This window comes from Olea europaea, unplaced genomic scaffold, assembly GCF_002742605.1.
Source record: "Olea europaea var. sylvestris unplaced genomic scaffold, O_europaea_v1 scaffold2712, whole genome shotgun sequence".
NCBI classification, from domain to species: Eukaryota; Viridiplantae; Streptophyta; class Magnoliopsida; order Lamiales; family Oleaceae; genus Olea; species Olea europaea.
The window spans coordinates 26,639-42,401 of record NW_019245527.1 but is presented as its reverse complement, the minus strand read 5'-3'; the positions used below and the strand labels follow the sequence as shown (position 1 = coordinate 42,401).

Genomic DNA, 15,763 nt, shown 5'->3' with positions numbered 1-15,763 from the left:
TATCTGTCAGCCCCTATGTTAAATTTCTTCTAGTAGTTCAGTTTTGTTCTAATATGAATGCGATTCCAACAAAATAATTATTTGTTTAAAAATGATGGTCTGAGCTTTCAAAATTTTAATGGTAAGACTGACGGATTGAAACAATAGATATGAAATCTTGCCCGTCAAGATTTCTCTAAGTTCATTGTAACTCCGTGTGTTGATGTATTTCGTCATGAGCTCTGAATCTCAATTAGGTTATTATTGTTCTCACAAATTCTTCAACGTTCATAAATGTATCTTGACAATAACTACCATCCTTAACAATCTTTATTGTGTAGGCATCCAAACTATCTGGTCCAGACTAGGATTGAGGTACATTTTATCTTGCTTATATGGACGTTTGCTGTTATTATGAGTTCCATGTTAGCATCTTGTCCAAAGCCGATGGCTCGTTTGTTCTAAACAATGGAGGAGAGAAATCAAAATTGGCACAGACAAAGATGTACTATTGCGAACCGATTAACTACGATTTTCCCGTTCCCTTTCCCGACCAGTTTTCAATTCTTTAAACCCCAATCTCTCTCTCTCTCTCGTGTGAGTTTGTGCTACGTGTATGTGTCTGTCTTGTGGGGGACAACATACATACAAAATATATTTTTCTTGTGTGAAAATTCCATTTTTGTAGCTGTATCATGTTGAATAAAGACGAAGCCATTTTTAACCTTTTCCCTCTCACTTCCATGTGATCAGGAACTGCTTCTTCTTTACTCTCTTAGTTATAGTCTCTCTTGAAACTTGGTCCCTTATCAATCTCATCAACTACAAACTCTAAAGTCATCCCCTCCCCCCCTCTCAATATATATCTATATCTATATCTATCTGATTCTCTCTGTATCTGCATTTTAGTGACTCACCATGATAACTGGAAAGGATATCTATGATGTTCTTGCTGCAATAATACCGTTATATGTGGCTATGATCTTAGCTTATGGCTCAGTTAAATGGTGGAAAATTTTTACACCTGATCAATGCTCAGGAATCAATCGATTTGTGGCTGTTTTTGCTGTTCCATTACTCGGATTTCATTTCATCTCGACAAATGATATTTATGCAATGAATTATCACTTCATTGCGGCTGATTCATTGCAAAAAGTTGTGATTCTTGCAGCCCTATTTCTGTGGCATAGTTTCAGCAAAAATGGGAGCTTAGAGTGGCTGATCACTCTATTTTCTCTCTCGACTCTTCCAAATACTCTTGTAATGGGAATCCCTCTTTTGAGGGCTATGTATGGAGATTTTTCGGGCAATTTAATGGTTCAAATTTCGAAAAAAGTTTTACTTAGCCAATTTACCCACACACAAATGCAAGCCCAAACCAATTTATGTATAAATTACTTTCTAAGATGACATGGATGATGATATCATAACAAGTAACACAAACCAATATCACAAGAGTCAAGTAACAATATGGTAGCAAATAACACAATATTTCAATTGTAAATTCGAGAGGGTGTTAGATGGCGCAAATCGAGCGAACGAATCTATTGGTTCCTATTTTAAGGAGAGATGCAAGTCTTTATCGATCTGAAGCCTCCAGTAACTGCCCTAAGTCATCCAACAGCTACTGAAACACCAAGAAACACCACCGAGCTGCCAACGAAAAAGTTTCTCCATTTCCACTTGTCTGCCCGAGACTGTATCTGCTTCCATAGTACACCAAACTGAAATCCAAAACCACCAGAAGGTTAGAAATTCATCAAGGAACAATCTGTCTTTTTTGACCTCCGGCTGAAAACTCCTCACGCGCCCTCATGCATCACCCTTGTTCTCTGCAAGTGGTCTCACGTGCCACCTCCACCGCCGGCGCGTGTGCAACACACACTTCATCGAAATGTTTTACTTGACGTCTGGAGTCTGGTGGTGGTCTCCGTTCGTCCACCAGATGTGTAGTTTTTGCAGAAAATGAGTTCAAAGTTTTTGCTGAACTTGTTTTCAAATAAAATCGAACCTCTTCGACTTCCAATCCGATTTTCAGGTTGTTTTAACACTTTTTTACCACTAGCCTAAGCTCTGATACCATTTGTAGAATTTAAAGTGTAGTATACAAAAGATTATTATAACTACAATGCGGAATAATAAACTCTCAAAGTGTAAAACCAAACCAAAACCAACTCAAAGCTTCTTCAACATCACCAATGAAGTGTTCTTGATATTGAACTCAGATTTGTGCCACACCAGATCATGCACCGTCGTCCATGGGAATGACAATGGATATACCGAGAAAGGATCCGTCGGAAGCCACCAAGAATTTCGCCAGAATTATGGAAAGCTCCCACTTGGTTACCTCTCTATGCTCTCTCTCAAATGTTATGCCAAGTCCAAGTAGAGAGAATGAAGAGATCTTGAAATTATAGAGCCAATTCATTTGAATTTAAAATTCAAATATTGTACTTTGTTTTAAAGAGTGACAACACTAGTATAGGTAATTAACCACTAAATTAAATCCAACCATTAAATTTAATCTATGGTCCATATTACTCCATAAGTAACACAGTCCAAGTTATATTCTCTAGACCAATCAACTTGCACCAATACTATGTTGTGATCCACCTTTCAATTCTAATCCTTATTTTCGAGAGATAAAAGAACTAAAACAGCGAGCATATTGCATATACACATATTTATAGGGATTCACTCTCAATAGTCAATTTGAGCCATTAAGGTTTATAGTCGAGAAGATAAGGGAACAATGTGACTAGACTCTACACAGTCTATAGGGGTAAGTATGTAAAATAACTCATTTAATTTTGTTGCTTGAAATGCAGGTTTATTCATGGCTTTGCAACCAAAGATCATAGCCTGTGGAAAATCTGTTGCTACATTTTCAATGGCTGTTAGGTTCTTAACAGGGCCTGCAGTAATTGCTGCAACCTCCATTGCCATTGGTCTTCGAGGAGTGCTTTTGCATGTAGCCATTGTTCAGGTGATTAAAATTCATATCATTTCTTGAATTTGTTTGAATTTAAATAAATAATGAACTAAACCTTGTTGGTGGCTCGAGGAGGTTACATAAATCTTTTTTCGTCTTTATAATGTTCATTTCACTCATAGATCTACTTGAATATTCAAAACAACTAGATCATTCACTACGACAAATACCTAACTTTGATCCATCGATCCTTATTATTATTTTGTTTCACTCAAATTGCATTTTGTTTTTAACAATAGCTAATTTAGATACTTAACCATATTTTTCTATCCTTTACTTCTTGAATACAGGCAGCTCTTCCCCAGGGTATTGTTCCCTTTGTGTTTGCAAAAGAATACAATGTACATCCAGACATATTAAGCACTGCGTAAGCTTCTTCGCCTACTAATTCAGCTTACACTTTCAAAAATTAATTTTCTCCATGCAAAAAAAAAGAAAAAAAAAAGCAAGAATGTGTAAAGCTTAAGTTTATGTTACTCCAAAACTCATTTCATTTTTTTTACAGGGTTATTTTTGGAATGCTGATTGCCTTGCCCATAACAATTTTATATTATGTGCTTCTTGGGGTGTAAGTTTTGGCAAAGCAGGATCCATATAAAGAACATGGGGTTTGAGAAATCCAAGAAGAAATAGTAAATTGAAGATGCAGGCATTGGAGTCAGTGGACAACTGGGAAATCATATGCTGTAGCCTGCATGTGCATGTTCTTGTTGCTTCTAATTATATATACTATTGATTTCAATCTTTTGTGTCTTTTTTAGTCTTTAGTTCTATGTGTTTTGACTTATGCAAAAGCCAGTAGAGAGAGCAAATTTCAACTGTTTCGCATGTTTGGTGAGATAGATTAGATTAAATTCGACAAAAGGTATCAAAAATGAAAATGAAGTTATTCATTATACGGTCCAATCCCTTTACGTAATTTTTTTCTATATTTGATTACATTGGTATCAATGTATTTTTATTCCTAACATTCGACATAATCTGAAAATCATTATATCATTTGCTCAGGTAAAATTGGTTAATTTCAAGACTTTGTTTCCCCGACTAGCCACTATTCTCTTACAAGAAAGTACAACATAAGCGAGCAACAAATATAGTTTCCGAATGATTAATGACAAAATCGCTTGAATTGAGGTTAAAGGGGTTTAAATTCATCAAAATCGTTAAAAACATAACTCCCACGTACAATTTTAAATTTCCACGTACAAAATGATTGATTTCAACTAGTACACAAACTGAATAATGAGTTGTGTAATTACAAAAATAATTTGTGGATGTAAATGAAAAATCTTAATATTTTGTTCTAGGTAGACAAAAAAATCTAATAACTGACAATACATGTAAAAGATGCTCATTGAATTGCTTCTATCTTTTACATTGATTTTCTATTAGTGATAAGATCCCATGACATGGAAAGTCAAACAAGGAAGATAGAACTAAATAAAAATTAAAATGATTTAATTATTACTATTGAAATAATTATAGTGGTTTTTTGATTCATAGTGTTGAACTAATCTCCAGCATGCATGTGAATACTTGATTTAATTTTCTAACTAGGAATCTGTTGTGTTTTGGGAAAAGATAAGACTAACTTCAATAAATGCCAACTTGTATCATATATAGTACTTATTTAAATGACTATACCATGTGACACATTGTTTAGGAAACGGGCAATGGAACTAAAATTTACTTCGTGTTTTTTATTTTTTATTTATTATTATTATTATTTTTTTGGTACACCAAACTAGATTGTATAAGAGATTACGAGCAAAATTAGAGTAGATATACTATGTAAATAGTATTATGGTGAATTAAGGTGGACAACACTTCTTTATTATTATTATTTATTTATTTTTAAAGAATGTTATGTGCGCTATCATTCTTAAGATAACCGATAACATACAAAATACGAAGTGAGAAAATGGGTTTAAGCAGTATATGCTTTTTTAAATGAAAAACTTAAGAGATATTATCCACTTTAATCCACTCTAATACTTAGGGTTGGACAAAACCCAATCCAAATCGCTCAAATCGACCAACCCAACCAAAATCGACGGATTAAGGTTGGTTTTTAAGTTCAACTGGATTGGGTCGGGTTGGAAAATCAAATTTCAAGTCGAGCTGGGTTGGGTCTCGGGTTATGAATTAAAACCCAATTCAACCCAATGAATTAAAAAAATTAATACCAAAAATGAAAAAAATAAATAAAAATAAATCTAAATAGACATTATAGTGGAGACAAGAGAATGATTTCATAATAAATTAAAAACCAAGGACGTGATAATGAAATGAATAAATTTTAGAAAAATAATTATGAAACGAAAATGCTTCATAGTTTCAAACTTATTTATAAATTAATTTTCTGGAAGAATTCCTTTTATAGGTTAAAAATAACTAAGATTTTCAAGTGATTTTAAATTTTAAAAATCGTTCAAACTTAACAGAGTATAGTTGGAGTCAACTTGAATTGGACCAAAGCCCCAACCGATCAACCCAACTCAAACCAACCCAAGCCTAATAATTGGATTGGATTGGATTGATTTGATTTTAGATCAAACCGATCATGTTGGATTGAGTATGTGTTAAATAAAAAACCAACGAAACACAACCCACACCTAACTCTATTGATACCATCTACTACTACTACTACTCTAATTTTATACATAATTTCTTGTACGATCTAATCTAGTATGAGACGTGGCCTTAGATGATGCAATACGGCTCGCCGGAATGGGGCCAGGTGTATGACCCTTATCGTCCGTCGGAAATTTTGGAGATGCGGACAGGGATTAATTACAAATTTACAAGTCCAAATACTTAAATATTTATTTTTTGGTTCTATTCACAACAAACTATCTTAATTTTTTTTTTATCTACATGGCCGTCCTCTCGTCACCTGATTTTTTGAATATTTGGATCAATATGGTGATAACATTTCATATCTTGATATTTATTTACATAAAATAAAATGAGAAGGAGAAAAATAATTGCTGATGTATCCTGCATTTGAAAAGGAATTTAAAAATCTGTTAAACCCAATTTTTCAAAAATCAGCTTTGGTTTGAAAAATTCAAGAGTCAGGGGTCATATGGTCGAATTGGATTGGATTGAATTGAATTAATAATTTTAAAAAATTAAACAAAGTTTTGGACTAAATTAGACCAGTGGATAAATTTTGGAGTCGATTACTTTTTTTAAGGTCTGGTCTAACATCCTCTTACTACTATTTTCTTTCATTATTAATATTATGAGCATGTTCAATAGTGATTTTGAAAATTGATTTTCTGATCGTTGGAGAGAAAAGTTGGTCCTACTTATGAGTGAAAAAGTAAAAAATGGCGATTGAAATAGTTAAATAACAATAAAAAATTTTTGATTTTTTTGGAATGAAAAATTGCTACAAAACGGGGGATAATGTGCACCTATTGTTCTCAATTTATTCTTTAAAAAAAATAAATCAGACGTGCAGTTCTATAGTGTCTTAACATATTCCATTTTTTTTCGTTAAATCAAAATAAATTTCTAATTAATTGTTGATTTTTTTTTAGACCAATCTATTTTAATTCTTACTTCTTATAAGAATGACATGACTCGACAAGGGACACACTGGACCTTGTTTATGTACAGGCCGACTAGACACTAGCCATCAAAATTTACATGCCATACCACATTTCTATTCACGTGACTTGATCTTACCCGAATCAACAAAGCTACACGTACAGAAAAATTCTCTACAGAAACGGTACAGAATACACACATGCAGCGCGAGTGGGTTATTTTTTGCAATATTTTAATTCACATGGGATCCACTCTTGTGAGTGTTTGTAAGGTTTGTGCAGATGATTTTTTTGTACAACCAAATTTTTCCTGACTGAATTGCAAGACACAATCTAGCAAATTTTTACGTTCCTCTTGTTTACTTTTACACCTCCCCCTTGTGTGACGGTTGAAAAATCACCTTCTACAGGTCAGAATCATTCTTCTCCAGGCATAGCATACTCATTCCCCATTCTCCCATAGCTACCACTACTACACATTAGAAAGCCCCAGATTCAAACCACTAAAAATCCTTCAATTTCGCCAAAAAAAATAAATAAATAAATAAATAAATAAAAATATTCTAAACTTAGCAAAAAGAGATATTTTCTCGAGGGGTTAGCAAAAATGAACTATAGCATGGCCCACTTCTGCACTGGTTTTAAAAAGTCAAAAGAGGTTTTTGAAATTAAGAAGGCTTTTAAACATGTTTGAATAATTTTTGAAAGCATTTTATGTCTAGAAGAGTTTTTAGATAAATATGTCATAACGTAGAATCCTCGAAAATCTCTTCCATAAAAAGTAGAAGCTCTATCAAACAAGCCATATGTTCTCCTAATTGTGTAAAGTTCTCATTCATCCCTTGTGGTTTTCCAATTAAACCCTCCCAAAATCAAACATTTTTCTTAGGGGTGAACGCGGTTCGGCTTGGACGATTGACTATATTTTCAACTCAAACCATTTCATGTAGTTTGAAATTTTTTCAAACCAATCCAAACCATAATTTGCGATTTAGTTTGATTTTAATCCGCTGTTTACCTATCGACATTATAGTAATATATTTAACATAAGTTAACATATAAGTTTAAACGAAAACTAATAATGTTAAATTTTAAATTACATTCATATTTACCACGAAACTAATGAATAAATTGTTTTCCAAGTTGGTTGCTAAAAGATGTTAATAGAACAAATACATGTTTCTTCATTTTTATTTACTTTTCTTGTTTGACTTTCATATTATCACATGGTTGTTGGTAAAGGTAGAGCCACTTTATGTTGTTATAGTTTGGTTAAAACTCCATTCGTCTTGCTAATAAGATGTTAAATAAGGATTAAACATTATATGTTTAGATATATAAAGATTAATAGAATTCAAGGTTTTTGGGAATTAACAAATTTCATTATCTAACTACTTTATAAAAGTAGAAAGTATTAGTACTGGTTAGAGAACTTTAATATTTTCACACAATCAATATGCTATGCCGTTTGCTCTTTCCAAACCGCAAACAATTTTGTTAATCATCTAAACACAAAAACAGTCATTTTTCTGTTCAAATCGCAACTCACAAATGTATAATAAATTTAAGAATAACAAATAAAAGAAAAGAACAACGAAAAAATGGCTTGAATAAAAATACGAGACTTATTGAGAGAGAAGAGAGAAAGAGACGATTCAGGTAGAAATTAGTAGACTAACAGGCAAAAGGTGACTAGCTATTCGTTTAGCAGTGACAGACAAACGTCAAATGTTTGGAAAATGAGAGTTTATGTCAGGGGTTCTAAAGCTTTGAATGTGATTTGTTACCGTAGTTTTGTTTAATAATAATTTGAATTGTCGAAAATACATGTTTTTTATCATTTTATATGACATGAGAATAATTTTAATTTAGTTTAGATATTTGGTAAGGACATGTATTGTGAACTTGTTAAATCATGAGCCAATAATGATGAAAATAATTTACTTTTTATGATTATTTAAATGGGTTGGTTGTAATTTATATTGCTAAATTAGTATTTTTCTGAAAAGTGGAAACTGTAAAATTTATAAGTTAATAAAATTAATGTTGTAATTAAAAATTTTAAAACGATTCAATTTAATTTTGTGAGATTTTTGAAAATCTAAATCTAAATCAAACCATTTTGAAATAGTTTAGTTCGATTTGAGGGGAAAAAATCGCGAATCCACGCGGACCCGAACCAACAGTTTCAAATCAATGATTTTTGGTTCGGTTTGCGATTTTACAATTTTTTTGTGCATCCTTAATATTTTCTCTTGATAGATTATAAAAAGAATAATATAATTCATAGTAAGCGACTACCATAGTCATCATATATGACATATATCTAATCGCTTAACCATCTATAGTAAGTATTATTGATTAAAAAATTGTAGCATTTATCAATCTAACTTTGAAGGTTGAATAAAATACTTTTCTTTTTGGGAAAAATTCACAAGTTAGGTGTCAACTATGACATAATTCAATTTTCAAGTGTTAAATTTCAAAATACAAAACTAAAGTATTAGCTAATTAATTAAATATAATAAGGTCACAATTATACAATTAATGATTACATGTACATAATTATATAATTATAGGTCACAACTCATTTATTGGTCATATATTATGTCGAGATTACAAATTAAAAATTTTATAGGTCACAATTTATTTATTGGCCATAAATAAAAAAAATTATAGGTCACGATTTATTTATCAATCATGTATTTTCAAATTTGTTGATCACGTTACTTTTTAATCACAAATTATTGAATTTTAATGTCACAGTTTAATAATTATTTACAAAAAAACCAAATAGTTGGTTATATACACCAAAAACCTCATCCACGATCTCGAAATTTTTAGGCCATAATTGAACACTTGATCATAGATAATTAAATAATTGGTCAGAACACCAAATAGTGGGTCGCAAACCACTTCCATTGCCATTACACCTACTTGTGACCACCCTCACCTTGACATCACCGCTACCACAATTTGTGCTGTAGATAACCGTCGCTTCTTCCATAAACCAACACCTCCAAACCTTAAGTTACCACCACTACCAATAAATATACATCATCGAACCACATCATCACCATTATCGACGTCTACCACAAAAACCGTCTCAAACCACTACCACTGTAACAATCTACACCTCCCAAATAAATAAATAAAATGTGCAACCAACAAAAAATCAGTAGCCAACCCCATCGCCAAGATCCTTAGAGCCCCTACCACCATCACCCTCACCGTCGCTAGATCCACCATCACTGCCAGCACCTCTACTTGCACAACCAACAAAAACCACCTAAAACCCCCAACACCACCAAAAGCACCCCAAAACATCACCACCACCACCACCACCACAAGCAACATTAACACCACCATCGTTAGCATCTCACTGTTGCAGCACGTTGTCGTATGCCATACGATGACACACGAAAATTGTCGTAAGCAAATTTGTGGTGTCATGCTGTAGTCGCCTTCGGAGAGAGATGTAGAGAGAGATGGGAGCGAGATGCAAAGAGAGGAAATAATTAGGGTTTGGGAGCGTGGCAATTGGGATGGGTAGAGTTTATAATATTATTATTAATATAAATAATTAAATTAATATCTGATATTTTAACAAATAAACTTCAACCCTTATTTATGAATTGTAATTTTTAAACACACGTTGACATGTAATTTCGACTTTCTTTTTTATGTTATAGTTTACGAATCAATTTAATTCTAAAGGTTGAACAAAATTCAATTTTCTTAGAGGGCAGTCCATAAAGTCGTAGCCCAACTATGAATTGGACCTATTCCACCTGCCTAAATTGACCAGTCCAATTAGACCCTTCCCACCAGACGGGTTGACCCGACCCGACCTTGACCCGAATTTCACGACAACATGCAAAGTCGTTTTGTTCACACCTGCTGCTGCCTGCTGATTGTTGAAAAGTCGCCTTCTAAAAACCCTATCGTACCCGTCTTCTCCAAGCATAGGATTCTCATTCACAATTGTCTTATAGCTCCTACTACTCCACAATCAAACAATCCCAAATTCAATTCACCAAAAAATCCTTGAAATCTTACAAAAAGTTAGCAGCAATACATGGCGTATGTGGATCATGCGTTCTCCATATCAGATGATGATATAATGATGGAATCGGCCTACACAGTCAACAACAAGCCGCCCATCAAGGAGATTTCCCTCGCTGTTTCTCTCCTGGTTTTCGGTTCACTCGGAATCGTTCTGGGTGTCATTATGGCTGTCAATAAAGTTGGCGGTGACCGCGCCCACGGTAAACTTTCTGTGGGAGTTTGAGTTTTACTGTGTTTTTATAATTTTTGTGGGATTTAATTATTTTTGCTCGTTCACTGAGTTAATGTTCTTTTAATGATCAATTTAAAGGCCATTTAATTAATATTCTGTAAATTATCATCTTTAGTTATTAAATAAGCATTATGTTTTTGGGAACCCGTTTCAATTTATGTTACAGAATAATATTCTTGAAGGTAAATTTACGATGGATTTATTAGATTTTTAATCTTACAATAATAATGAAGTTTGGCCAGAGTAGATTCAAGGATACAGAGAAATATGGTGCGAAGTATTTGAGAAGCTCAATTTTTTTAGATTGAGAATTACCTAATTAGAGTCTTATAATTACTTGAGTAGGTTTGAACAATTTGTAGTTTAGCTCATTTATTGAACATATAAAAAGTGTCTCATTTATTATATGCAGATCTTGATGTCAAGGATTGTCTAAAAGGTATAATGTAGCTCAGTTGAGTGATATGGAAAATTAAAAATGAATGTGGCATGTTAGACTAATCTTCCTATTAATTCAAGAACTTCTTCTGTGGAAGAATTTAAAAGTGGATATAGACTGATGTGATGTTAAAGTTTCTTTTTTGGTATGACAAAGATAAGATAAAGAACAACAACAAAACTAAGCCTCGTGTTTATGTTGTCAGCTATGTTTATTTCCCTTCTCAGTTCCATTTGATCAAGTCTGGATTTATTGGGAGATCCAAATAAACTAGATCCTTAAAAACTATAATAGGACTTGTTAAGCATGGTTTACCCATCCGTCTAACCATCTGTCTTTCCCTCTTCGAACTTACTGAGATTGTGCCTTTCTAATGAACATGAAACTTTTAGGTCTATGAATTATGTCCCAACTGTCGGAGTCATCATTGTCTTAATTTATCCTCAATCTATGCCACCACCATCTGTTGCATATATTCTTACTTTTCATGTGCTATTTTAGTATTACCACACATTCATCTTAGTGTCCGTAATGTTATTGACAATTTGGTTTTTAACAGCCCAACTTTCTGCACAATAAAATATAATAGGTCTATTAACTATTTTTCTGTACTATCTTAACCTTTACTCTTATCACAGAATTCTTATAGCACTTCTCCTTCTCATTCGACCTGCTCTAATCATGTGCATTATATCCTTTCTAATTCCTCCAATAAGAGAAAAATAAAGCTAAGATTCTTTGTAATATATAAATAAGGAGTACAAATTATATGTTTAATGTATTTTAGATTTCAATAACCCTAGTAATGATGGATTTGTGTTTGATGCCTTTATCAAATATACAAGAGTTGACTCTATATGATACTGCTTCACTTGTTTCTTTTGTCATGCTCCATGATGCAAGTATTCTGCACTTGCGACCTTGTTTTTTTCTCCTGTTAGTAAGGGGGACTTAAATCTCTTGCTTTACTTTTTTTTTAATTTGCAGTTTTATGGCATGTTATAAAATGCGAAGGAATAATATGCAACACTTGAATGTATGAGTAGTCTGACTGTGACAGTTACTTCATAGCTCGGCACTAGACTACTAGTTGCTCGTTTCTTGTAGTAATACAATTTATTTCACTCATCTTAGATTCCAGAAGTAGATATGCTCTCCCCCCATCTTTGCCATTTTTCAATTTGTAGTTAGTAAACACTTAGCTGCTGTACATCATCCAGTGGATCTATTAAGGAACAGAACGCAGTTGTGAAAATAAATTTGGTGTCACAGTTTGACTCTAAATTTATTGTCATTGTATTGATATTGACAAGATCTTGCTGGAGACATATTGAGTCAATACATCCAGTTATTAGAGACGCCTCTTTAAAAAAGAGTTCTGCATATCTTTGCACGTCTTGATGTTAATCATTTGTTATAATCAGCATGCTACTACTCTTTTTTTGATAGGTAGCATGCTACTACTCTGTCATTATTTTATTTGTTTTAATCTGATGTTATATATTTAGGGCTATTTTTTGCTGTACTGGGAGGAATTCTGTTCATTCCAGGATTCTATTATACACGGATCGCATACTACGCGTATAAGGGTTACAAAGGCTTCTCTTTTGCCAACATACCTGCTGTATAGAGTTGCTTGGTGCCTCAAGACCCAATGTACAGATATTCCCAGTCACGAGATGTTTGTAAATAAATAGCCTCTAAGACAGTTTAAATGCTTTAGTGCAATTTGTTCCTTCTTTGACAGGCGAATGAAACTGAATCTCCACAAAGTTGTTGCTGTTTATTAGCATTGTGCATGTGCGATAGATGAATTTTCTCTTCATAAACTGTATGACATAATATTTGTTTTTTCTTGACTTTTGCAGTGAAGTTCTTCTGTTGCTTGTGTGAACTTTTCATAGATGTTACTGATTTTCATAAACTTTACCGAATGATGTTATTGCGTCGTTGATTTTGTGGTACGTCTAGTAGCTAATCTCTTTTGGAAAGAGTCCATGCATCATGTACAATTATGTCCAAGCAGAAATACCAGAATCTTGGATCATATGCGTATGTATATACGACGTATATACGCACACGCAAATGGGATACCATTTCATATTTAGCTTCTTCGTCTCGAATTTTAGCTAATGTCAAAAAATAGCAACTTCTTGACTTGAGTTTTCCTATATGTGGCCTGGACGAGCAAGGGGCGCAGCCAATAGTGGTGCTCCTGGCGTGTGGCCATGTCACTCTAGCAAAACTCTTTCAACTTTCACCTTGTATCAGAAGTATTCTTCCACTAAGATGGACCTACTTATCTATTTATACACTTTTAAATACTTGGAAAGGAAAAAACATGAGTAAAAGGCCACAAAATCAAATGCTTTAAATTTTCACATATTTCACTCACCTAAATACTTTTATCGCTCAAACAAAGAAATTCGTTGCCTGGGAACAAGTGGGGGTGGGGATATATGATACCCGTATATGTAAATGCACCTATGTATTCATGTATCTATATTAATGTGCATATTTGAATAATTTTCTAAAAATGAATGTATAATGTAAGAAGTAGAATTTCCAGACTCCATAGTTATTATCACACCTATAAGAGCATATTTAGAGTCAAGCTTGGAGACACTATAATTTGAACGACTAATATGCTAGTTATAAGCACTCCCTTCACAGATTGAGAATGGGCCTCGATGTCCTTGGTTGGGTAATTTATTCCTCAGTCATGTAGTATGTAGGGTGGTTCAAGCTAGTGATATTGTGATAATATCCTCGGTGCAATAGAAATATTATTGGGAATTCATTTTGCAATCTTCTCTGAACTATCAACATTTTGAGTCTTATTAGACGAAACATAAATTTTCTGTAAACAGTCATATACCATGAGCAGGACTTCTTTTAAATGTGAAGGCGATTTCCCTCTAAAACAAACTGCGAAAAGAAAAAAAAAATTCTTGCTGTGGTTTTGGGAACTCAAGCATTTGGGAAACTTCATTTTGTTCTGTCTCTATCGAACATATTCTTCCTCTCCACCGTGTACATATATAGAGTAAGATGGTAACTTCCCCTCATTAATGAGTAAATTGCATGTTGAGAAAGCATACTTGCATAAAGTAATGCCACGTATATGCAAGCCCCTAATGAAATAATATTTCTCCATGATGTTCTCACGACCATGCTCAAAATCAGTTAATTGGATATGAAATCTTTCTCGCATCTCAATGCACAAAACATGTAATATTTGCAGCAAAAACTGAGGATCATTTGTGGGGTTTCTTGAGGCAGTGAGCCTTCCTGTCACTTCAGCAAAACCCTTAACAAATTAGGCTTTCTTCTCCCTTGAAGAAGCAGCCCACCCTACTTCAGTTTCAGCCGCCTGACATCTCTCTCTTCTTGACCAAATCTGCCATAGCAGCCCAAGCCTTCTTCATTTCTTCCTAACAAAAAACTGTCGCAAGGGACCTCCGACAAGCCTCAATACCATGTCAAAGACGTAGTGATGTCCAATACGAGTCGGACACAAATATGTTGATGCCGACAGCGTGTCGGTGCTTCACAAGATACCAGGTGGAAGTGGACAGTAGCTAGAGCTGGGTTTAAACATCAAATCCAATGATTTAGGTTGCTAAGTTCTGCTATATCATCGAAAAAGTGATCGAGATCAGAGCCATAAAATTAAAAATTGAGAACTTTTAACTTTTTCAGATTCCCAATAGTTGAAATTTAAAATTTTATAATGGTTCAAGCACAAAGTTCGAAGATTGGTCAACAATTGGATTGTTGACGAAATTTGAATCCTCATCCATGTGAAATCAAGAAATCTGAGTTCCTTCATATCGACAAAAAAATATACGAATATGCTCAGTGACTGTTGTCTGCACATCATTCCTAGAAACTTCAGGTTTGGATATTTCTAACCTACTGGGAAGTTATTCAGCCCATTCGATATCAAACCAATTTCATCATACAATTCGTTGTTATCATGTTCTGGCCACTCATTCAAACTAGTGTGTTCCAACATATATACATGCTTGTCTTTAGATGCAATTTGTAAGCAAACATTTCTTACAATATCATGTAATTTTACATGCTCCTCATTCTTAGCTGAGAGCTGTAAATAGCAACTTTTTATATTATTGACAATCGCGTTTACCCTATCTTTGGTTGTACTCAGTGTCTTTCTACCGCTAAACAACTTTAGTCCCGATGCATATCTAACCAAATCTTCAATTGCAAAAATATGATCTTCTGAAAACAAAGAGCATTGTAGAAGCAAGGACTTGGCTTCATTGCTCTTTAAATAGTTGTAGCTTAACTATATCCTTTAGTACAACTTGTGCACTCCTTTGATATTGGTCACTGTAGAATTCTGTGGTTTTTAAGTGCATTCTTTCATATATGTTCTGCTTTTTTTATTGAGGGTTCTGCCAACTATCACAGAAATGTTCATTTAAAAGACTGATGCTGAATATCCTTTGAGCTCCAATGTTTCTTCACAC

The 15,763-nt window shown here is 33.6% G+C and overlaps 2 protein-coding genes across 2 annotated transcripts; both read left to right on the top strand.

Annotated features, from left to right (window-relative positions):
• The first annotated feature begins 708 nt into the window (after positions 1 to 708).
• On the top strand, positions 709 to 3,724 carry LOC111383544 (auxin efflux carrier component 2-like). The gene is made up of 7 exons (XM_023007658.1): positions 709 to 1,314; positions 1,604 to 1,726; positions 1,819 to 1,928; positions 2,221 to 2,364; positions 2,800 to 2,965; positions 3,262 to 3,338; positions 3,477 to 3,724. Exons 1-7 carry the CDS (start codon positions 898 to 900, stop codon positions 3,541 to 3,543), a joined length of 1,104 nt encoding a protein of 367 aa, XP_022863426.1. The 5' UTR covers positions 709 to 897; the 3' UTR covers positions 3,544 to 3,724.
• Positions 3,725 to 10,411: 6,687 nt separating this feature from the next.
• On the top strand, positions 10,412 to 13,196 carry LOC111383545 (transmembrane protein 230-like). Its single transcript, XM_023007660.1, has 2 exons — positions 10,412 to 10,796; positions 12,776 to 13,196. Exons 1-2 carry the CDS (start codon positions 10,607 to 10,609, stop codon positions 12,895 to 12,897), a joined length of 312 nt encoding a protein of 103 aa, XP_022863428.1. The 5' UTR covers positions 10,412 to 10,606; the 3' UTR covers positions 12,898 to 13,196.
• The last annotated feature ends 2,567 nt before the right edge of the window (positions 13,197 to 15,763 follow it).

Excerpts from the sequence above, each read along its gene's own strand:
- LOC111383545 (XM_023007660.1), top strand. The coding sequence starts at position 10,607 with ATGGCGTATGTGGATCATGCGTTCTCCATATCAGATGATGATATAATG. Across the intron at positions 10,797-12,775 it reads TGGCGGTGACCGCGCCCACG|GGCTATTTTTTGCTGTACTG; the intron begins GTAAACTTTCTG and ends TTATATATTTAG.
- LOC111383544 (XM_023007658.1), top strand. The coding sequence starts at position 898 with ATGATAACTGGAAAGGATATCTATGATGTTCTTGCTGCAATAATACCG. Across the intron at positions 1,727-1,818 it reads AAATCCAAAACCACCAGAAG|TGGTCTCACGTGCCACCTCC; the intron begins GTTAGAAATTCA and ends GTTCTCTGCAAG. Across the intron at positions 1,929-2,220 it reads TCCGTTCGTCCACCAGATGT|ATCATGCACCGTCGTCCATG; the intron begins GTAGTTTTTGCA and ends GTGCCACACCAG.